This window comes from Tubulanus polymorphus, chromosome 2, assembly GCF_964204645.1.
Source record: "Tubulanus polymorphus chromosome 2, tnTubPoly1.2, whole genome shotgun sequence".
NCBI lineage: Eukaryota > Metazoa > Nemertea > Palaeonemertea > Tubulaniformes > Tubulanidae > Tubulanus > Tubulanus polymorphus.
Genome location: NC_134026.1, coordinates 31,757,877 through 31,776,714, shown reverse-complemented (window position 1 = coordinate 31,776,714; position 18,838 = coordinate 31,757,877). Strand labels below are relative to the sequence as shown.

General features: G+C 42.6%; 1 protein-coding gene across 1 annotated transcript; it reads left to right on the top strand.

Moving 5' to 3' along the window:
* The first annotated feature begins 3,592 nt into the window (after window positions 1-3,592).
* On the top strand, window positions 3,593-17,128 carry LOC141900667 (calcium/calmodulin-dependent protein kinase kinase 1-like). Its single transcript, XM_074787651.1, has 16 exons — window positions 3,593-3,685; window positions 6,992-7,097; window positions 13,101-13,623; window positions 13,794-13,847; window positions 13,914-13,965; window positions 14,052-14,204; window positions 14,309-14,330; window positions 14,507-14,595; window positions 14,726-14,799; window positions 14,994-15,119; window positions 15,197-15,250; window positions 15,346-15,419; window positions 15,687-15,774; window positions 15,847-15,975; window positions 16,053-16,198; window positions 16,284-17,128. Exons 1-16 carry the CDS (start codon window positions 3,646-3,648, stop codon window positions 16,327-16,329), a joined length of 1,776 nt encoding a protein of 591 aa, XP_074643752.1. The 5' UTR covers window positions 3,593-3,645; the 3' UTR covers window positions 16,330-17,128.
* The last annotated feature ends 1,710 nt before the right edge of the window (window positions 17,129-18,838 follow it).

Genomic DNA, 18,838 nt, shown 5'->3' with positions numbered 1-18,838 from the left:
AATATATTGACCAAAGACAAATTCAAGTTTGTTTATTTACCAAGATAAATTCGAATTAATTTATTCAGAAAGTCAAATTTAAATTGATTTATAGATGAAACGGTAAGATTCACCGATGAAACTACATGACAGCGGACCCCGGTCATCAGTGATGGAATATTTTATCACCGATGTGAATGTAATACCGTTAGTGAGAGGATCAAGACTGGAGGAGCTGCAGTAGTTACCTAATCGTTTGTGGTAAGCAGCTTTTAATCGGATATGGGCCCGGATCCTGAAACGAGCAGACACCAGGTTACCAGAACCCGCATCAGTGCGGGGCATGTGCCCAGCCTGAACGACCATCTCTAGGGCCATCTCTACAGCTGATTCCACAATACACGGGTAGGCATTGTTCATTCTCATCATCTATCTACAGCATCTTGTTACCATAGAAACTCATCCCGGATATCCATCTTTTCCGGTAAGGAATCCATGGCAACGCAACAAAACAATGATTACACTTGGATTTGATACAGCGGTATAAACTACTTACATACAGTTCTCAGAAACATTAATTAACAGCGGAATTTAGACGAATCTCGGTGGACCGACCTCGGATTGACTTCCGCACCCGACCTCTGTGCAGACGTGAATTATAATATTGATACTGTGAGGAGATAGAGATGGATTAGAAGAGTAGAGGGATATAAAACAGCCACTGGCTACTATCTAATTGGGCTCGGCTAGTGTCCAATTGGGCTCATCTGCTAATCCAACAGAGCTCTTGGCTGATTTAAAGGTATTATTTCATGTTTATTCATTGAAAAGTCCACAAGACAGAGATCCGGTGTGATTTGTGAAACTAAACCATAGACGGGTTACTGACTACTATAGGGCTAACCCCTTGATATTACGAGTAACCCCTAGGGGGGGTTGCACGAGTAACCCTTAGGGGGGGTTGCACGAGTAACTCCTAGGGGGGGTTGCACGAGTAGCCCTTAGGGGGGGTTGCGGTACTTCTGTTGTTTCAGGAACAATGGCTACACTAGATTATTTACACCAAGGCCGGACTAGTATAATAGGGCGCATGTTCACGGTTTAGACTAAGACCATCTCGAGACCAGTCTTGAGATTTTAAGACCATTTTTGGACTTAAGTCTCAAATTTGGAATCACTGTCTGGAGTTAGGCTTGAGTCTGACTTAGTACTGGCACTAATAACTAACTCCCCCCCCCCCAACTGCTTGACCCCCACCCCCCCTGCTTTTACTAACTGACCCCCTGTTATTGTATTGCACTCATGAGATCGTGAAAACCTATGCATTATATTTTGATATAAGTTGACATAAACACACGAAGCAGGTAAGAGTGATGAGGTTTGGGACGCGTGTGTCCAACTACAGGTGTCTACTGTAGGTGTCCTGTAGATGTCGATTGTAGGTGTCCACCGGAAGGTGTCCTGTAGATGTCTACTGTAGGTGTCCTGTAGGTGTCCACCGGAAGGTGTCCTGTAGATGTCTACTGTAGGTGTCCTGTAGGTGTCCACCGGAAGGTGTCTACTGTAGGTGTCTAACTGTAGGTGTCCACCGGAAGGTGTCTAACTGTAGGTGTCTAACTGTAGTTGTCTAACTGTAGGTGTCTAACTGTAGGTGTCCTGTAGGTGTCCACCGGAAGGTGTCTACTGTAGGTGTCTAACTGTAGGTGTCTAACTGTAGGTGTCCAGTAGGTGTCCACCGGAAGGTGTCTAACTGTAGGTGTCTAACTGTAGGTGTCTAACTGTAGGTGTCTAACTGTAGGTGTCTAACTGTAGGTGTCCTGTAGGTGTCCACCGGAAGGTGTCTACTGTAGGTGTCTAACTGTAGGTGTCTAACTGTAGGTGTCTAACTGTAGGTGTCTAACTGTAGGTGTCTAACTGTAGGTGTCTAACTGTAGGTGTCCACCGGAAGGTGTCTACTGTAGGTGTCTAACTGTAGGTGTCTAACTGTAGGTGTCTAACTGTAGGTGTCCTGTAGGTGTCCACCGGAAGGTGTCTACTGTAGGTGTCTAACTGTAGGTGTCTAACTGTAGGTGTCCAGTAGGTGTCCATCGGAAGGTGTCTACTGTAGGTGTCTACTGTAGGTGTCTAACTGTAGGTGTCTAACTGTAGGTGTCCAGTAGGTGTCCATCGGAAGGTGTCCAGTAGGTGTCCATCGGAAGGTGTCCTGCTATATATGATGTTTATGTATGTATTTTTTCAGGTTCAACTCATCACAGTATTATGGGTATAGGTAGGTGTCAGACTCTGGTAGTGTGCACGTGTTAACAGGTGTGTGTGCTTGTGTCCTTCACTCACAACCCACTCCCTAGCCTCACTCAGAACCCACTCCCTAGCCTCACTCAGAACCCACTCCCTAGCCTCACTCACAACCCACTCCCTAGCCTCACTCAGAACCCACTCCCTAGCCTCACTCAGAACCCACTCCCTAGCCTCACTCAGAACCCACTCCCTAGCCTCACTCAGAACCCACTCCCTAGCCTCACTCAGAACCCACTCCCTAGCCTCACTCGAGACCCACTCCCTAGCCTCACTCACAACCCACTCCCTAGCCTCACTCACAACCCACTCCCTAGCCTCACTCACAACCCACTCCCTAGCCTCACTCACAACCCACTCCCTAGCCTCACTCGAGACCCACTCCCTAGCCTCACTCAGAACCCACTCCCTAGCCTCACTCAGAACCCACTCCCTAGCCTCACTCAGAACCCACTCCCTAGCCTCACTCAGAACCCACTCCCTAGCCTCACTCGAGACCCACTCCCTAGCCTCACTCACAACCCACTCCCTAGCCTCACTCACAACCCACTCCCTAGCCTCACTCGAGACCCATTCCCTAGCCTCACTCACAACCCACTCCCTAGCCTCACTCGAGACCCACTCCCTAGCCTCACTCACAACCCACTCCCTAGCCTCACTCACAACCCACTCCCTAGCCTCACTCAGAACCCACTCCCTAGCCTCACTCAGAACCCACTCCCTAGCCTCACTCGAGACCCACTCCCTAGCCTCACTCACAACCCACTCCCTAGCCTCACTCACAACCCACTCCCTAGCCTCACTCACAACCCACTCCCTAGCCTCACTCACAACCCACTCCCTAGCCTCACTCACAACCCACTCCCTAGCCTCACTCACAACCCACTCCCTAGCCTCACTCATTCTGCTGGTCACTAAGAGGAGGTTATGTTCATGTTGTGGTTACTGTGTTTAATGTATATGATATAATACTCACTATAACCCATTAATGATTTATCCATCTCCTCTCAACGCTCTCTCTCTCTCCTCTCTAAATGAGAGCCAATTGCCATGGTTACGAGGTTGTATTGTTATAGATGATAAAGGATTATAATTTGGTGAATAAAAGAGAAGAGAGAGAGGAAGAGAGGTGCGGGCTGAGTAGAGAGTTAGATGTCTCCGGAGAGACCATTAATTAATCAATTTATATCATTAATAGTAATTGTCTAATCTCACAGTCAATGAGTAATTGAGGGACCGACTATCAATAACACACGCGACGTATAGTGACTGTATAATCTATTGATTATGATGAGACGGTCCCGTACAGTGTTTAGACTGAGAACTCATTGTATCTCATTCGTGAAGTCATACGTTAATCGTGTTTAAACTATGGATAATATTCATCAATTCACACCTCTTCAAGTACAAGGTATGTTATCTGTGTACGGCACACGTACGGCACACGTACGGCACACGTACGGCACACGTACGGCACACTTACAGTTATTATGTTTCCATTGAATAATTAAGTAAGAAATTAAAATCGGTTCAAACTTAATTAATTAATTAAAATTAATGAAATGATTTGTAGAATTGAATGTGTATTGAAAGACGACGGGTTTCTGCGATATGGAGTTAGTTTTACCTCTAAATCAACAGTTATTGGCTCAGAGCCAAATCAACTTGAATAACATATAATACATCGGCATAAATTCCCTAGAATTAACACGAAATAGAAATAATCAGATTCTATAGAATAATAAAGTGTTATTCAGTGCATGTGACACATAAACACTCTCACACACCTGAACACTCACACACCTGAACACTCACACACCTGAACACTCACACACCTGAACCCTCCCTGAGATTCAGTAAACACTCACACACCTGAACCCTCCCTGAGATTCAGTAAACACTCACACACCTGAACCCTCCCTGAGATTCAGTAAACACTCACACACCTGAACCCTCCCTGAGATTCACTCACACACCTGAACCCTCCCTGAGATTCACTCACACACCTGAACCCTCCCTGAGATTCACTCACACACCTGAACCCTCCCTGAGATTCAGTAAACGCACACACCTGAACACTCACACACCTGAACCCTCCCTGAGATTCAGTAAACGCACATACCTGAACACTCACACACCTGAACACTCACACACCTGAACACTCACACACCTGAACCCTCCCTGAGATTCAGTGAACACTCACACACCTGAACCCTCCCTGAGATTCAGTGAACACTCACACACCTGAACCCTCCCTGAGATTCAGTAAACACTCAGACACCTGAACCCTCCCTGAGATTCAGTAAACACTCACACACCTGAACCCTCCCTGAGATTCAGTAAACACTCACACACCTGAACCCTCCCTGAGATTCAGTAAACACTCACACACCTGAACCCTCCCTGAGATTCAGTAAACACTCACACACCTGAACCCTCCCTGAGATTTAGTAAACACACGCAGTTACTCAGACATGCCTCCAACCCCTGCCTCCACCCCTCCACCCTTCCTGCCTCCACACCTCCAACCCCTGCCTCCACCCCTCCACCCTTCCTGCCTCCACACCTCCAACCCCTGCCTCCACCCCTCCTCTCCACACCTCCATCCCCTGCCTCCACCCCTCCCCTACCCCTACTCTGAACCTCTGGTGCTCGATTATAAACCCATTGTAGTCATGTGACCGACTACAGACCGTTGAATCAGGTGTTGTTACGTATGACTGCAGGTGACTGATAACTAGACACCTGTTGCTGAATGTATCCCTACCTGGATCCAGGATATCGTTATAATAACCCCCCCCCCATGATCCACCTGTGATGAGACGGTATCTAGATACCCCGTATCTAGATACCTACAAGTTTGTGTCAATAGATTTTTAGATCCTAAGGATACAAATATTTGCAGTATAGGTAACAGACACACCTTGTATTGATTATAACTACTCTTGGTTTAATGTTACTCCAGTCTCTATGTGTGTCTGTTTTTCTCTTTAATCCCGATTTCATTCTCTTCTAGCCACGCCATAAGTTGCCAGGCAACGAGCGTGTTTCTCAGGAAACAATAGGGTGATCCATCAATTAGGTTTAGAAAATATCAGTATATGATAAAAGAACGGGAGGGGGAGGGAAGGGAGGGGGTTGAGTGTGGGCATTAATTATCCATTTATTCAATGAATGTGCTGTGATGGGGGAGGGGGTAATTGAGGTGTTGTGATAGAGGAGGGGGTAATTGAGGTGTTGTGATAGAGGAGGGGGTAATTGAGGTGTTGTGATGGGGGAGGGAGTAATTGAGGTGTTGTGATGGGGGAGGGGGTAATTGAGGTGTTGTGATAGAGGAGGGGGTAATTGAGGTGTTGTGATAGAGGAGGGGGTAATTGAGGTGTTGTGATGGGGAGGGGGTAATTGAGGTGTTGTGATAGAGGAGGGGGTAATTGAGGTGTTGTGATGAGGGAGGGGGTAATTGAGGTGTTGTGATGGGGAGGGGGTAATTGAGGTGTTGTGATAGAGGAGGGGGTAATTGAGGTGTTGTGATGGGGGAGGGGGTAATTGAGGTGTTGTGATGGGGGGAGGGGGTAATTGAGGTGTTGTGATGGGGCAGGGGGTAATTGAGGTGTTGTGATGGGGGAGGGGGAGGTGTTGTGATGGGGGGAGGGGGTAATTGAGGTGTTGTGATAGAGGAGGGGGTAATTGAGGTGTTGTGATGGTGGAGGGGGTAATTGAGGTGTTGTGATGAGGGAGGGGGTAATTGAGGTGTTGTGATGGGGAGGGGGTAATTGAGGTGTTGTGATAGAGGAGGGGGTAATTGAGGTGTTGTGATGGGGGAGGGGGTAATTGAGGTGTTGTGATGGGGCAGGGGGTAATTGAGGTGTTGTGATGGGGAGGGGGAGGTGTTGTGATGGGGGGAGGGGGTAATTGAGGTGTTGTGATAGAGGAGGGGGTAATTGAGGTGTTGTGATGGGGGTAGGGGGTAAGTGAGGTGTTGTGATGGGGGGAGGGGGTAATTGAGGTGTTGTGATGGGGGAGGGGGAGGTGTTGTGATGGGGGGAGGGGGTAATTGAGGTGTTGTTATAGAGGAGGGGGTAATTGAGGTGTTGTGATGGGGGGAGGGGGTAATTGAGGTGTTGTGATGGGGGGAGGGGGTAATTGAGGTGTTGTGATGGGGGGAGGGAGTAATTGAGGTGTTGTGATGGGGTAGGCGAGGGGGAGGTTGATACTGTGTATAGTCTATATTCGATGTAACAGGGTGGAGTTTGTTTTATGTCACATGTGAGATTTTTGTAGAATAAAAAGTGATTTGTTTGTGATTTGTTTGTGATTTGTTTGTGATTTGTTTGTGGTTGTGAAGAGGTTATATATAAACTCTTTGAACCTTCAAAAACATCTTCTTTTCTCGTATGAAATATGAAAATGATATATCAATATCTATAAGAGTGATATATCAATATCCAACTGAACGCTATTGCAATAGTTTTGAGAATGATATATCAATAGTTATGGGAATGATATATCAGCATCTACTCTTATGATATATCAATGTCTGTAAGAATGATATATCAATATCTATGATATATCATATGTTGGTTGTCGTCTATGATGTGTCGATTCTGATGACACTAGTCTTGATCTCGCATGCGCCATCTACCAGATTATAAACACATTATACGCGGGAGACAGTGTATCTGTATCACCATGGTAACGATGAATATTGTTTTTTCAGGAGCGAGTCTTTGTTTGAAATTACGAACACCGAATAACGTACAATTAAAACCAACTACAAATCATCATCGCATTATGAGAGCTCCTCGAATAGGAGATATACCGAAGTAAGTTAAAATCAGATTATCCTCTCAGATTATCAGGTCAGATTATCCTCTCAGATTATCCACTCAGATTATCCTCTCAGATTATCCACTCAGATTATCCTCTCTGATTATCCTATGATTGGACTATCCTTTAAATGGGAAAAATGCACCTGTGCCTAGAACTGGTATCCTTCATGTGACCCTCATCCCTAGTAGGCTAGGCCTACTTTTACTTTCTAGAAATTCCTAGAAATATTCATTACCGCTAGGTGCTAGGCTGTGTTCAGGCTGTGTTCAGGCTGTGTTCAGGCTGTGTTAAGGCTGTGTTCAGGCTGTGTTAAGGCTGTGTTCAGGCTGTGTTAAGGCTGTGTTAAGGCTGTGTTCAGGCTGTGTTAAGGCTGTGTTCAGGCTGTGTTCAGGCTGTGTTCAGGCTGTGTTCAGGCTGTGTTAAGGCTGTGTTCAGGCTGTGTTAAGGCTGTGTTCAGGCTGTGTTCAGGCTGTGTTCAGGCTGTGTTCAGGCTGTGTTCAGGCTGTGTTAAGGCTGTGTTCAGGTGTAAAGGCTACTGTTGAGAGAGTGAGAGAGTGTGTGATAGTGTGTAAGAGTGTGAGGTGATAATGATGTTGATGAGTATTTCAGTGGATACCATGGTGATTAGCAGTTGTGTCAGCCACAGTTAGAATGATGTTTGCGATATATTGTATATGTTGTAGGTACGTCCATCAGTCCATCTATATGTCTGTCTGGGCTGGATGAGGTACCCCGGGCTGGGATAGGAACCCCGGGCTAGGATAGGAACCCCGGGCTGGGATAGGAACCCCGGGCTGGGATAGGAACCCCGGGCTGGGATAGGAACCCCGGGCTGGGATAGGAACCCCGGGCTGGGATAGAAACCCCCGGGCTGGGATAGGAACCCCGGGCTGGGATAGGAACCCCGGGCTGGGATAGGAACCCCGGGCTGGGATAGGAACCCCGGGCTGGGATAGGAACCCCGGGCTGGGATAGGAACCCCGGGCTGGGATAGAAACCCCCGGGCTGGGATAGGAACCCCGGGCTGGGATAGGAACCCCGGGCTGGGATAGGAACCCCGGGCTGGGATAGGAACCCCGGGCTGGGATAGAAACCCCGGGCTGGGATAGGAACCCCGGGCTGGGATAGGAACCCCGGGCTGGGATAGGAACCCCGGGCTGGGATAGGAACCCCGGGCTGGGATAGGAACCCCGGGCTGGGATCGGAACCCCTGGCTAGGATAGGAACCCGGGGCTGGGATAGGAACCCCGGGCTGGGATAGGAACCCCGGGCTGGGATAGGAACCCCGGGCTGGGATAGAAACCCCCGGGCTGGGATAGGAACCCCGGGCTGGGATAGGAACCCCGGGCTGGGATAGGAACCCCGGGCTGGGATCGGAACCCCGGGCTGGGATAGGAACCCCGGGCTGGGATAGGAACCCCGGGCTGGGATAGGAACCCCGGGCTGGGATAGGAACCCCGGGCTGGGATAGGAACCCCGGGCTGGGATAGGAACCCCGGGCTGGGATCGGAACCCCGGGCTGGGATAGGAACCCCGGGCTGGGATAGGAACCCCGGGCTGGGATAGAAACCCCCGGGCTGGGATAGGAACCCCCGGGCTGGGATAGGAACCCCGGGCTGGGATAGGAACCCCGGGCTGGGATAGGAACCCCGGGCTGGGATAGGAACCCCGGGCTGGGATAGGAACCCCGGGCTGGGATCGGAACCCCGGGCTAGGATAGGAACCCGGGGCTGGGATAGGAACCCCGGGCTGGGATAGGAACCCCGGGCTGGATGCGTTTAATGCGTTCTACATAGATTATGTATAATCAAATGATACGATTTGTACATGGTTAGATATGAGAAGGGAGTGGGGAGTAGGGAGGGAGTGGGGTGTAGGGAGGGAGTGGGAAGGGGGGAGATGTGAACTGTGTGGTGGGGATTGATTGATTCATTCATATATGATGTAGAGAGAGAGAGAGAGACAGAGAGACAGAGAGAGAGAGAGAGATGACTGTATAGTGTAGCGTGGCCTCACTTAAACTAGTCTCTCTCTTATCTGAAACTTATACCGGATGATGATAAAATCACTGCTGTTATTGTTACTCCTGAATCAATGATTAACTCATGGCTACTGCTGCTGCTACTGTATATTTACGTTTCTTATTAGGATTATTCCAGAAGTGTGGGTGAGTGCTGTTGTTGCCTTGGTAATTTATTGTTAATTATATCGTTGCTATAGTAACTAATAGTTTGATATCTGCTGTGTATCCAATGAACAACTGATGAAACGGAACTGAAGAAATTATTTCACTCGAGTTCAGATTCTCAGCCTCAGGAATCTGAAATATCAAAATCCAGCTCACTGTTACTGTCACTGAGGAATCTGAAATATCAAAATCCAGCTCACTGTTACTGTCAGTGAGGAATCTGAAATATCAAAATCCAGCTCACTGTTACTGTCACTGAGGAATCTGAAATATCAAAATCCAGCTCACTGTTACTGTCACTGAGGAATCTGAAATATCAAAATCCAGCTCACTGTTACTGTCACTGAGGAATCTGAAATATCAAAATTCAGCTCACTGTTACTGTCAGTGTATAGAGCCATCAACATCTATAACAATTTAAATTGTTCAATTGGAAATTGAATCATTATTGATGGAATTGATTTATTCGGGCAGCTACATTTCTCTGTACAGTCGTCCTCCAAGGATCCAGCATTTCTCTGTACAGTCGTCCTCCAAGGGTCCAGCATTTCTCTGTACAGTCGTCCTCCAAGGGTCCAGCATTTCTCTGTACAGTCGTCCTCCAAGGGTCCAGCATTTCTCTGTACAGTCGTCCTCCAAGGGTCCAGCATTTCTCTGTACAGTCGTCCTCCAAGGGTCCAGCATTTCTCTGTACAGTCGTCCTCCAAGGGTCCAGCATTTCTCTGTACAGTCGTCCTCCAAGGGTCCAGCATTTCTCTGTACAGTCGTCCTCCAAGGGTCCAGCATTTCTCTGTACAGTCGTCCTCCAAGGGTCCAGCATTTCTCTGTACAGTCGTCCTCCAAGGGTCCAGCATTTCTCTGTACAGTCGTCCTCCAAGGGTCCAGCATTTCTCTGTACAGTCGTCCTCCAAGGGTCCAGCATTTCTCTGTACAGTAGTCCTCCAAGGGTCCAGCATTTCTCTGTACAGTCGTCCTCCAAGGATCCTGTGTATATATAAAGTAATATCTTTTACCAAGTAAAAGCTATTTAATGATTACAGCAGCTCATTATTATAAGTAGCTCTTACTAAAACCAATTGAATCTGTTTTTACTTTCATTTTGTTGATTAATACTTTGCTACTATAAATGTGTATTATAGTGTGTACTGATATCCATGGTAGTTGTCATGCAAAAAATCAATAAGCTTCTCTCCCCCTCTCAGCTCAGTTCAGTATATTCAGTATATGTAGCTGCAGTGACAGTGGTCGTGTGCTGCTGCTGCTCGTCAAGTGTTTCTATTTATCTCGATGATTTTTGTTTATTGTTTTCAAAATGAAGAGAATTCGTCGATTATTAAAGGATTACGGGTTTGATAGGTAAGACTGTTCCGAATACCCCCAGACCCCTTAACCTCCCTCCCCTGTGTACCATATAGATATCCGGTACTCGGAGATGTATTTGTTGATTCAGAGATTCATAAGATTGATATCGATATCGATATTGATATCGCGATATATCAGTCAAGTGATATTATATTAGTGAGATCAGTAAAACCAGCTGTTTAATAGACACAGTCTCTCACTCTGTCTCTGTGTGTTGAATATGATAAGAATAAGGTATGGATATAATAAGGTGATTGGGTTGATTGTATTTACTGTAGTCTGATCTTGTTTCTCATTAAACTATTCTAATTAAGATTCTACGATGATATTGTTGATTTAGATACTGTGTAAACGCAGGTGAAAAATCAATATCTCTTGTAATTACGATTTACTTCAAAATTTATACAGTGAGCCATTAGTATACATCCCACCGCCTGACCGGGAATACATCCCACCGCCCGACCGGGAATACATCCCACCGCCCGACCGGGAATACATCCCACCGCCCGACCGGGAATACATCCCACCGCCCGACCGGGATTACATCCCACCGCCCGACCGGGATTACATCCCACCGCCCGACCGGGATTACATCCCACCGCCCTACCGGGAATACATCCCACCGCCCAACCGGGAATACATCCCACGGCCCGACCGGGAATACATCCCACCGCCCTACCGGGATAACATCCCACCGCCCGACCGGGAATACATCCCACCGCCCGACCGGGAATACATCCCACCGCCCGACCGGGAATACATCCCACCGCCCGACCGGGAATACATCCCACCGCCCGACCGGGATAACATCCCACCGCCCGACCGGGATAACATCCCACCCTACCGGGAATACCGTACAGGAGAGTTGAGTTCCCATTGTATAAGTGGGTGATGTATTTTATTTTGAGGGTTTGTATCATATGCTGGTGTGGTGTGAATAAGGTTGATGAGATACCAGACGCCCCCTATGGTGAAACTAGTGAATTAACAGCACAGAAATGGGTCGTAAGAAATGAGAATTGTTTAAAGATTGAAGATGGTTTGACAGTTAGACAGAGTAACAATTGGTCGGATACATCATCTTACTACAGTGATGATGTATTCATTAATGATCTATTCAGGTATAATCTAGACACGTAGGATACTAGATCGATAGGATACTAGATAGGACAGATAGGATACTAGATAGGACCGATAGGATACTAGGTAGGGCACATAGCATACTAGATAGACACATAGGATACTAGATAGGACAGATAGGATACTAGATCGATAGGATACTAGATAGGACAGATAGGATACTAGATAGGACCGATAGGATACTAGATAGGACAGATAGGATACTAGACAGGACAGATAGGATACTAGATAGGACACATAGGATACTAGATAGACACATAGGATACTAGACAGGACAGATAGGATACTAGATAGGACAGATAGGATACTAGATAGGACCGATAGGATACTAGATAGGACAGATAGGATACTAGACAGGACAGATAGGATACTAGATAGGACAGATAGGATACTAGATAGGACCGATAGGATACTAGACAGGACAGATAGGATACTAGACAGGACAGATAGGACACTAGATAGACAGATAGGATACTAGACAGGACAGATAGGATACTAGATAGGACAGATAGGATGATACCTCTATAGGGCTATTATACCCGTGACATAGATAAATATGTAATACATACCCGTTAAAAGGAATTATTTCAGATTTCAAAAGCAGAATAAATAATGGAATGTGGAATTGTGATCAATTAAATGCTTGACTTATTGTCATATTATGAATAGAGTGTATTAGTGTTTGTGTGAATACCACATTCGTTCGTTCTTGTATAAAACCAGTATTTATATATATATATATAAACAGAGGATTGAAAGCAGACGTAGTTTTGATATCAGCTGAAAAATGTACGGTAAAATATAAAATTGATCTCACGGCCGACAGTTAGAGTTAAACCAGTTCATAGTTCAGTTTCTAAGTTTGAATTAATATCGACACTGATAACATGATATTCAACCAATAACAATTTATGAATTTTTGAGTTAGTGAATCAAAATGTGTGTGAATCAAGATGTCAGTGAATCGACATGTTTGTGAATCGAGATGTTTGTGAATCGAGTTGTTTGTGAATCGAGATGTTTGTGAATCGAGATGTTTGTGAATCGAGATGTTTTTGAATCGAGATGTTTGTGAATCGAGATGTTTGTGAATCGAGATGTTTGTGAATCGAGATGTTTGTGAATCGAGGTGTTTTTGAATCGAGGTGTTTTTGAATCGAGATGTTTGTGAATCGAGTTGTTTGTGAATCGAGTTGTTTGTGAATCGAGATGTTTGTGAATCGAGATGTTTGTGAATCGAGATGTTTTTGAATCGAGATGTTTTTGAATCGAGATGTTTGTAAAAAGAAATGATTGTATTTTGTAGGTATGGTCACGTAGACAGTGAGCATGGTGAAACTATACACGACACGGGACACTCACCTCCTAAAGAAATGAGACCAAAAATAACAAACGGTCACATGACAGCGACTCAGAATATTTCACCGTCGTCAGTCGTTCAAACAGAGACAGCGCCACCTGCAGGGAAAACTCTTACTCGTAATGCGTCGAGTGTAACGCAGGATTCGGGACGTTTTACGGAAATTCAAACACCTGCGAGTCATTTAAATATTCCCGCTGACACCGATATCAGTGGCGCCCCCTTGAGTTCATCTCCCAGTTTATCCAGTGTTATTAACGGATGTAAACAACATATAAATAAAATCATGTATAGTCATTCGGAGGATCGTTTGAGTCATAGAGCAGGACGAACGATACAGTATGACTCCCCGACTGCCTCACCGAGACTCCGACGTCAACCGACTAAAGAGTCACGATCGGTTTCTATATCAGACGCTGATGGATATACACAACTTAATCAATATAAACTCAAAGATGAAATCGGCAAGGTAAGACAATCATTTAGACAATCAGGCGCTGGGACAATCATTTAGACAATAAGGGGCTGGGACAATCATTTAGACAATCAGGGGCTGGGACAATCATTTAGACAATCAGAGAGCTGCCAGGAATGTACAGCTGAGGATGTCCCAGTAATGATATTCTGTTGATCTTTCAGGGATCTTATGGAATAGTGAAATTAGCGTATAATCAGGAGGATGACGCACATTATGTAAGTTCACATCAATGTGAAATCTGTAAAACCGATCCATGAAATATCATTTCAATTCTATTTCAGGCAATGAAAATTCTATCCAAGAAAAAACTGATAAAGAAAACCGGTTTTTTCCGTAAGTTTAACCGTTATAAATAACAATAGAAACTGATTGAGTTTAAAGAGATGAAATTAAAGATGGCTGCTATATATATATTACAGGGCGACCTCCAACACGTGAAGGTCAAACTCCTATAACTCATCCATTAGACAGAGTTTATAGAGAAATAGCCATATTAAAGAAATTAGATCATCCTAACATAGTACGATTAGTGGAAGTTTTAAATGATCCTGAACAGGATAATTTATACATGAGTAAGTACATTCCCCCCTACTCTCCCCCCATTCTCCCCCTGTACCCCCCCCTCCTCTTTACTTGGTGTAGTGTATTCATTTATCTCTGTATTTTTTACTTACAGCATTTGATCTTGTAGAACAGGGGTGAGTGTTTTATAACTTATTTGATTGAAAACGGCTCTATTCCACAATGATCCACGTGGATCTACATGGATTCACAACTGTGGAACTGGATCCGCGTGGATCAACTGGATTCACAACTGTGGATCTATATTCAGTAATATCTAGTTGCTGAATTGAAGGTGTTTGTTTGATTTTAGACCAGTTTTAGAGGTGCCTACAGAAAGTCCATTAACTGAGGAACAATCGTGGTCTTACTTCAGAGATATGGTGCTAGGAATTGAATATTGTAAGTTGAAGGTGTCTACCACGCATTCTAACAGGTGTTCATACACTGTATCTGATATGTTGATACACTGTATCCGATAATTTGATACACTTGTATCTGATAATTTAAAGTGATATTTCAATATTTTCAGTACATTATCAGAAGATAATTCATCGTGATATTAAACCATCTAATTTACTGCTAGCAGAAGATGGACATATAAAGGTATGAGTTTCAGGTTGTCATCTGTTAAACGGTCTGCTGTTTATTCAAGGTCGTTGTCTGTTAAACGGTCTGCTGTTTATTCAAGGTCGTTGTCTGTTAAACGGTCTGCTGTTTATTCAAGGTCGTCGTCTGTTAAACGGTCTGCTATTTATTCAAGGTCGTTGTGTGTTTAACGGTCTGCTGTTTATTTGTAGGTGGCTGATTTCGGAGTCAGTAATGAATTCACAGGTGTTGATGCTTGTTTGAGTAATACAGTAGGAACCCCGGCGTTCATGGCTCCTGAAGCTCTCAGCGAATTAGGAGAACACTATAGTGGCAAGGTGAGTATAGTACAATCATTGAAGAACTATTGATTATTTGTTTCAGACGTTTAAATTATTGATTCTTTTTGTTGCAGGCTTTAGATATTTGGGCAATGGGTATAACTTTATATTGTTTTGTATTTGGTCAGGTGAGCATCATTCAAACCGTAATCCAGTAAACTATGATAGAGGCGCCCTCTATTGTAGAATCTCCTATATTACATATAATTGTACTGTATTTCAGGTGCCTTTCCATGATGATCACGTTCTTGGTCTTCATAAAAAAATTCGAACTCAGTCAATTGTCTTTCCTGATAAGTAAGTATCTGATCTTGGCCAGACTATCCGTGTAACTATCCGGATACTGTGTAACTATCCGGATACTGTGTAACTATCCGGATACTGTGTAACTATCCGGATACTGTGTAACTATCCGGATACTGTGTAACTATCCGGATACTGTGTAACTATCCGGATACTGTGTAACTATCCGGATACTGTGTAACTATCCGGATACTGTGTAACTATCCGGATACTGTGTAACTATCCGGATACTGTGTAACTATCATATCATTTCTATATCAGGCCTGTGATATCTCGAGATCTCAAGGAATTAATTCTCAAAATGTTGATTAAAGAACCCGAGAAAAGGATTACTTTACCAGAAATAAAGGTAAGTTGACGGTTCCCAGTTTCCTGACACACACAATGAATATTAGTAAATATATTGAGTAAATGATTGTAGATTGACAGTTGGGTGACAAAACACGATAAACACTTGATGCCGACTGAAGAAGAGAATTGTATTCTAATTACTGTAACTGAAGAAGAAGTTGATAATTCTGTGAAACTCGTTCCTAAACTGGAAACTCTCGTAAGTATCATGAGATATCGCTCAGATATCGCTCGGATACAGGATATTTCACTGATGTTAACTTTCTTTATTTTCAGATTCTTGTGAAAAGTATCCTGAAAAATAAATCGTTTAAATATCCGTATTTTCAATCGAATAAAGAAAACGTGTCGAGTAAACATCTCGATTTCAAGAAATCCGGGCGTTCGCATTCAGCACCGGAGGCTTTAGAACCGATTCAGAGGTAAATATTCAACTATAGATGGCGCTATAGTGTTGTGTATGATAACTATGAACTATAGATGGCGCTTCTGTTTTGTATTTTATAGGAAAGTGTCGATGGAGAAAACTATGCCAAGTTTAGTGGAACAATGACATCAACGCCACCTATTGAGATGAATACTGATCAGTAACCCCCTATTAAGACAGATGAGCACGCCATCTATTGGATATTGAACACAATTTCTAAGCATTTTATTTTATTACAGTTTTATAATTTTGATTGATCTGGTCGATCTATGTTTGATTGATCTGGTCGATCTATGTTTGATTGATCTGGTCGATCTATGTTTGATTGATCTGGTCGATCTATGTTTGATTGATCTGGTCGATCTATGTTTGATTGATCTGGTCGATCTATGTTTGATTGATCTGGTCGATCTATGTTTGATTGATCTGGTCGATCTATGTTTGATTGATCTGGTCGATCTATGTTTATGTTGTGTTCACTGAAATCGATGGAATTTTGTAATTTTGTTGTAAACTCTTAAAAAATTTATTTTTTCCTTCTTTTTGTTCATAATAAGATTGAGAATGATTTGAATTTTGCTGCTGAGAATTTATTACTGGCAGCTACTCCAGGATTATAACAGAAATTTAATTAGTTTCATCTAGAATAAGAATAGAAATTATATGTAGAGCAGTAAATAAATGTGGGCGTGGCTAATTTTAAATCGGGTGAAGCTCATTGGTTGAAAGTGATTGATGCTGAGCTGAGTTATATTATTATTGTATCATGTATACTTTTTCAATAACTGTTTTGCATAATTAATATTTATACATATTTTCACTTTTTATATTTAATCACACATTTTTCTCTCCTCTTCACTCTCCTCTTCACTCTCCTCTTCTCTCTTATCATTGTGGCTTCTATATATATACATACATATAAATCTCAGTTGTAAATATACTTTTTAAAATTGAATAAAGTTTACTTTTTATACCTTTAGATGAACGGTTTATTATTTTGTTTTTAAGACAACAGCAGCAGCAGCAGCAGCTGCGGCATCCACACAGTGGACCTAGCTTCAAACCTACTCCCAAGGAGGATAACACATATACTATCAATTGCATTATTGTTTCATCTTAAAATTTGACAATAAGAGGACATAGGTCGCCATCTATTGGAATTTTCTTGAAACGACAATTTCAAACAAATCATTGATCGCCATCTAGTGGAATTTTGCCGAACTGACTACATTTTTCCAATCGACGATTCAGTTAAAATCCAATAGATGGCGATCATATCAGATTTAAATTTCGGATGTTACTGCAATATATTGGGGTCGAACCCGGGACACCCTGTACATCCTCTATTCAGCTTCAGTACCACTCTGAATCAGTATCAGTAATTACCAGGTTCGAACCCGGGACACCCCTGTACATCCTCTATTCAGCATCACGACCACTCTGCATCAGTTATCAGTAATTACATTTGTTAAGATATCAACATTTCACCGTACGGTGCTGCCTCTATGCTCATCGGTAGCGGGATTTTCATACACTAACGTTAGTCAACTCTGGTATGCTAGGGTAGTAAATAGGAATAAGTTGTTTCAGATCAAAGGTCGAGAGGTCGAGTTCATAAAAAATTAAAATAAATTTCAAATAAGAAATATTAGAAAAACATTAGAAAAACAATACAATTGAATAAGCTAGTATTATTTAGTTAACGTTAAAGAAACCTGTTATAATTCTTATTGAATCTATTCAATTCTTGTTCACTTTTCATTACTTTACAAAAAATAAAAAACAATACAATTGAATAAGCAAGTGTTGTTAAAGTAACTTATCGTTTTTCTAATGTTTTTCTAATATTTCTTATTGATACTAAATTACTTTACATTTGACTAGAATAATACTAGAAAAACTTTACCTTGAATAAGTTTAGTATCATCTCGTATTATTCTAGTTTATGTAAAGAAATTTTATAACATATATGAATAAATTAAAAAATAAATTACTTCTGTGACTTTGATTTAATAGATAAAGCATAATATGTATTAAATACCATTAATACGTATTTAATACCATTAATATGTATTTAATACCATTAATATGTATTTAATACCATTAATATGTATTAAATACCATTAATATGTATTAAATACCATTAATACGTATTTAATACCATTAATATGTATTAAATACCATTAATATGTATTAAATACCATTAATATGTATTTAATACCATTAATATGTATTTAATACCATTAATACGTATTAAATACCATTAATATGTATTAAATACCATTAATACGTATTTAATACCATTAATACGTATTTAATACCATTAATATGTATTAAATACCATTAATACGTATTTAATACATTAATACCTCAATCCCCTTTTTAATGAAATATTATTTTATACAATATTTCATTTTTTCAGCTAATTTAACAGTTTTATTCTCAATTTATAAAATAAAATCATAATTTGAAATATTATAGAATTTTGAATTGTGTATGAATGGATGAGTGGAAGAACTGGAAGACTCATCCATTCATCCATTCGTACCATTCATCCAATTCATCCAATTCATCCACTCATCCATCAATATGTATAGGAAATTAATCTTTTTCATTAACAAACATAATTTGAATT